Here is a 2457-nt window from a genome sequence, read left to right as displayed (position 1 = left end):
CTAATATGCCAATAGATGTCACACTGTGTTGCTGCAACGACCAATCAGCAGGGATCTGAGGCTGCGTAGCGCGGACCCGGGCTGGGGAACCTGAGGCTGTGCTACCGGCCCCAGCGCCGGGCGCAGGGAGCTGAGGCTGTACCCCCACGCCTGGCAGGGTTTGACGGAGTGGGGCTGGCCAGGTCTGGTTCTCGCCCAATGTGGGTAGGGCCCCCGGGTCTTCATTGCCAAGGGGGGCTCTTGGGCTCAGCCCACTGCCAGCCACCCAGGACCCGGATAGTCATGGGCAACTGCTGAGCACAGCTTGGGGCCTCCAGCCCCAGGGTCAGGGTGGGGCCCTCTCCTCCCCACACTGTTTCCCAGGGAAAGGCAGCGCAGAGGACAGGAGGGGAGACTTGTCAGCGATGGCGGCTGCTCGCGGTTCGGCTGAGCTAAGGCTGCGTCCTGCATCCCTCCCCGGCCCAGGGTCCTCTGGTCCCTGCGCTGTGCGGGGCTCAGGGCCGCAGGCTCTCTGCCAGGGATCCAGTCAGCACCGTGAGTTCTCTCGGCCCCGTTTTATTCTCGTTAACCTTCACTTTACAGAACGGGACCCAGCACAGGGCCCCTGCCCCCCAGGTCTCCCCGAGATAAGCCCCCGCCCGAGCCTAGTCACCATACTGCACTGTGGCTCACAGCTTCTAGATGGCATAGTCTATGATCAGCTTCAGCAGCTGCTTCTGCACGGCCTTATTGGCCATGACCTTCTTGGTCAGCTGCGCGGTGTCTGTCCACTCCAGGTTCCTGACGATGTCCCTGACCTGGCGGCGTAGCTTCTCCTTCTTGGCAGGTGACAGCTCCTTGAGGATCTGAGGGACGGACTTAAACTTCCCCCTCGACATCCAGAATGATAAGAATCCCCCGACGCCGCCCCCTGGGAGCAGGAGGTTCGGTTAGTCGGGATGTTCACAGTGCCAGCTTGCAGCTCCCTGGGAGCTCCTCCCCAGGATTCTGGTGGTGGCCCAGGGCTCGGGCCACAGTTTGTGATCTGAGTCATCACCTATGGTCCGGGTCACAGCCCGTGGGTTGGGTCACTGTAGGAGCAGCTTTAGGGTTAAGCCTTGGACTGACCTGTTGGCAAAGCCACAAACAAGTCCCAGCTTAGAGGGCACAGCCCTCTTAGCATAATTAAGCTTGACCTTATGACACCCCTAGATCCTATCTGGGCAGCTAATGGGCTGTGGGAGATGCAGCAAGTGCTGCCCAAACAAGTGACACTCACAAGAACACTGTGACTACGGTGACCACTACCTTGTTTACCTCTGGCTATAAAATAAAGGCTCAGTTTGTCATTTGGATCCCTCTCTGTGGCCTCAGCCAGGCACAGGAAGATCCACCTAGACCCAGCTTCTTTTATCTGTCTTTTTTCAATCCTTCGCTGCCCGCCCCACCCCACAGGCTCACCAAACCCTTGGCTGTGCTGGCACAGGTCACAGCCCACGGTGGGGTCCCCCAGGAACCTCCTGCTCCCAGACTAGAGGGAGCAACCACCCGACCTCCAAGGACCATGGAACCAGCCCAACCTCCCTGCCCCATTGGCAGAAACTGGTCCCCAGATGGGAGCGGGGGTGAGACCAGGAGCAGGTGCATGTGGGCGACCGTGGGTGCTTCTCCTGCACAGACTGGGGACCGGGGACTGGGGACTGGGATGGGCCGGGTGCGCTCTGAACAGCCAACGTGAGCGGCCAGAGGCCTGGAATCCCAGCTCCCTCCTGACCCTGCAGTAAGACACGAAACGGGCCTGCCCAGGGGACACAGGGCACACCCCGAGGCAGGGCGCCTTCCAGTCCACAGGCAGGAGCCACAGGAGGGCGCCCTGCACTTCTGAGACACAGACACGTGTGTCCCACGGGACAAGTCTGTGCACAAAGGCCGAGTCTCAGGCTCAGCCCCCAGCCCCTCACGCGGGTGACAGGCTCCTGTGAGGCCCCTGGGGACCCAGGGCCTCTGTCCCTCACCCCACGGGGCACTGCACTCACCAGCGGCCAGTCCTGGCGGGCCCATGACCATGGCTCCGAGTACCATCATGGCGCCGGTGACCAGGAGGGACTGCTTCACGTTCTTGAAGGCTGCCTTCATCTGCTCTGCATTCCAGACGTCACTCAGCAGCTTCATGGCATCCTCCACCCTCAGGGACGCCTCGGACGACTTCGTGGTGTCCTTCACCTTCCAGAACATCTTGCGCCACTTCGATCTGCGGGAGGGAGGGTTCCCACGCGTCAGTTCCCACCCAAAGCTCGCTCGTCCCCGTGTCCAGGGTGGAACCCCTGCTCCGGGAGGACCCCAGCTCTGCCGTGGGCGAGAGGACAGCACCGTCACGTGACACATCCTCTGTCACTGAGACAGCGGGGCTGCCGGTCGTCAATAAGCAAACAGGCCGGCTGGTGTGGCTCAGGGGTGAGCATCCACCTGTGAGCCAGG

The 2457-nt window shown here is 61.9% G+C and overlaps 1 protein-coding gene across 1 annotated transcript in view; it reads right to left on the bottom strand.

Moving 5' to 3' along the window:
- Window positions 1-376: 376 nt before the first annotated feature.
- LOC102770701 (protein C19orf12) overlaps window positions 377-2457 on the bottom strand; it is a 13770-nt gene continuing 11689 nt past the window's right edge. The window contains exons 2-3 of the mRNA XM_006770907.2: window positions 2016-2234; window positions 377-910 (exon numbers count right to left, since the gene is read on the bottom strand). Coding sequence (XP_006770970.1) covers window positions 678-910; window positions 2016-2214 — 432 coding nt within the window. The 5' untranslated portion in view covers window positions 2215-2234 and the 3' untranslated portion in view covers window positions 377-677. The remainder of the gene's footprint in view (window positions 911-2015; window positions 2235-2457) is intronic.

Source organism: Myotis davidii, unplaced genomic scaffold, assembly GCF_000327345.1.
Source record: "Myotis davidii unplaced genomic scaffold, ASM32734v1 scaffold1745, whole genome shotgun sequence".
NCBI lineage: Eukaryota > Metazoa > Chordata > Mammalia > Chiroptera > Vespertilionidae > Myotis > Myotis davidii.
This window is presented reverse-complemented; position numbering and strand designations above follow the sequence as displayed.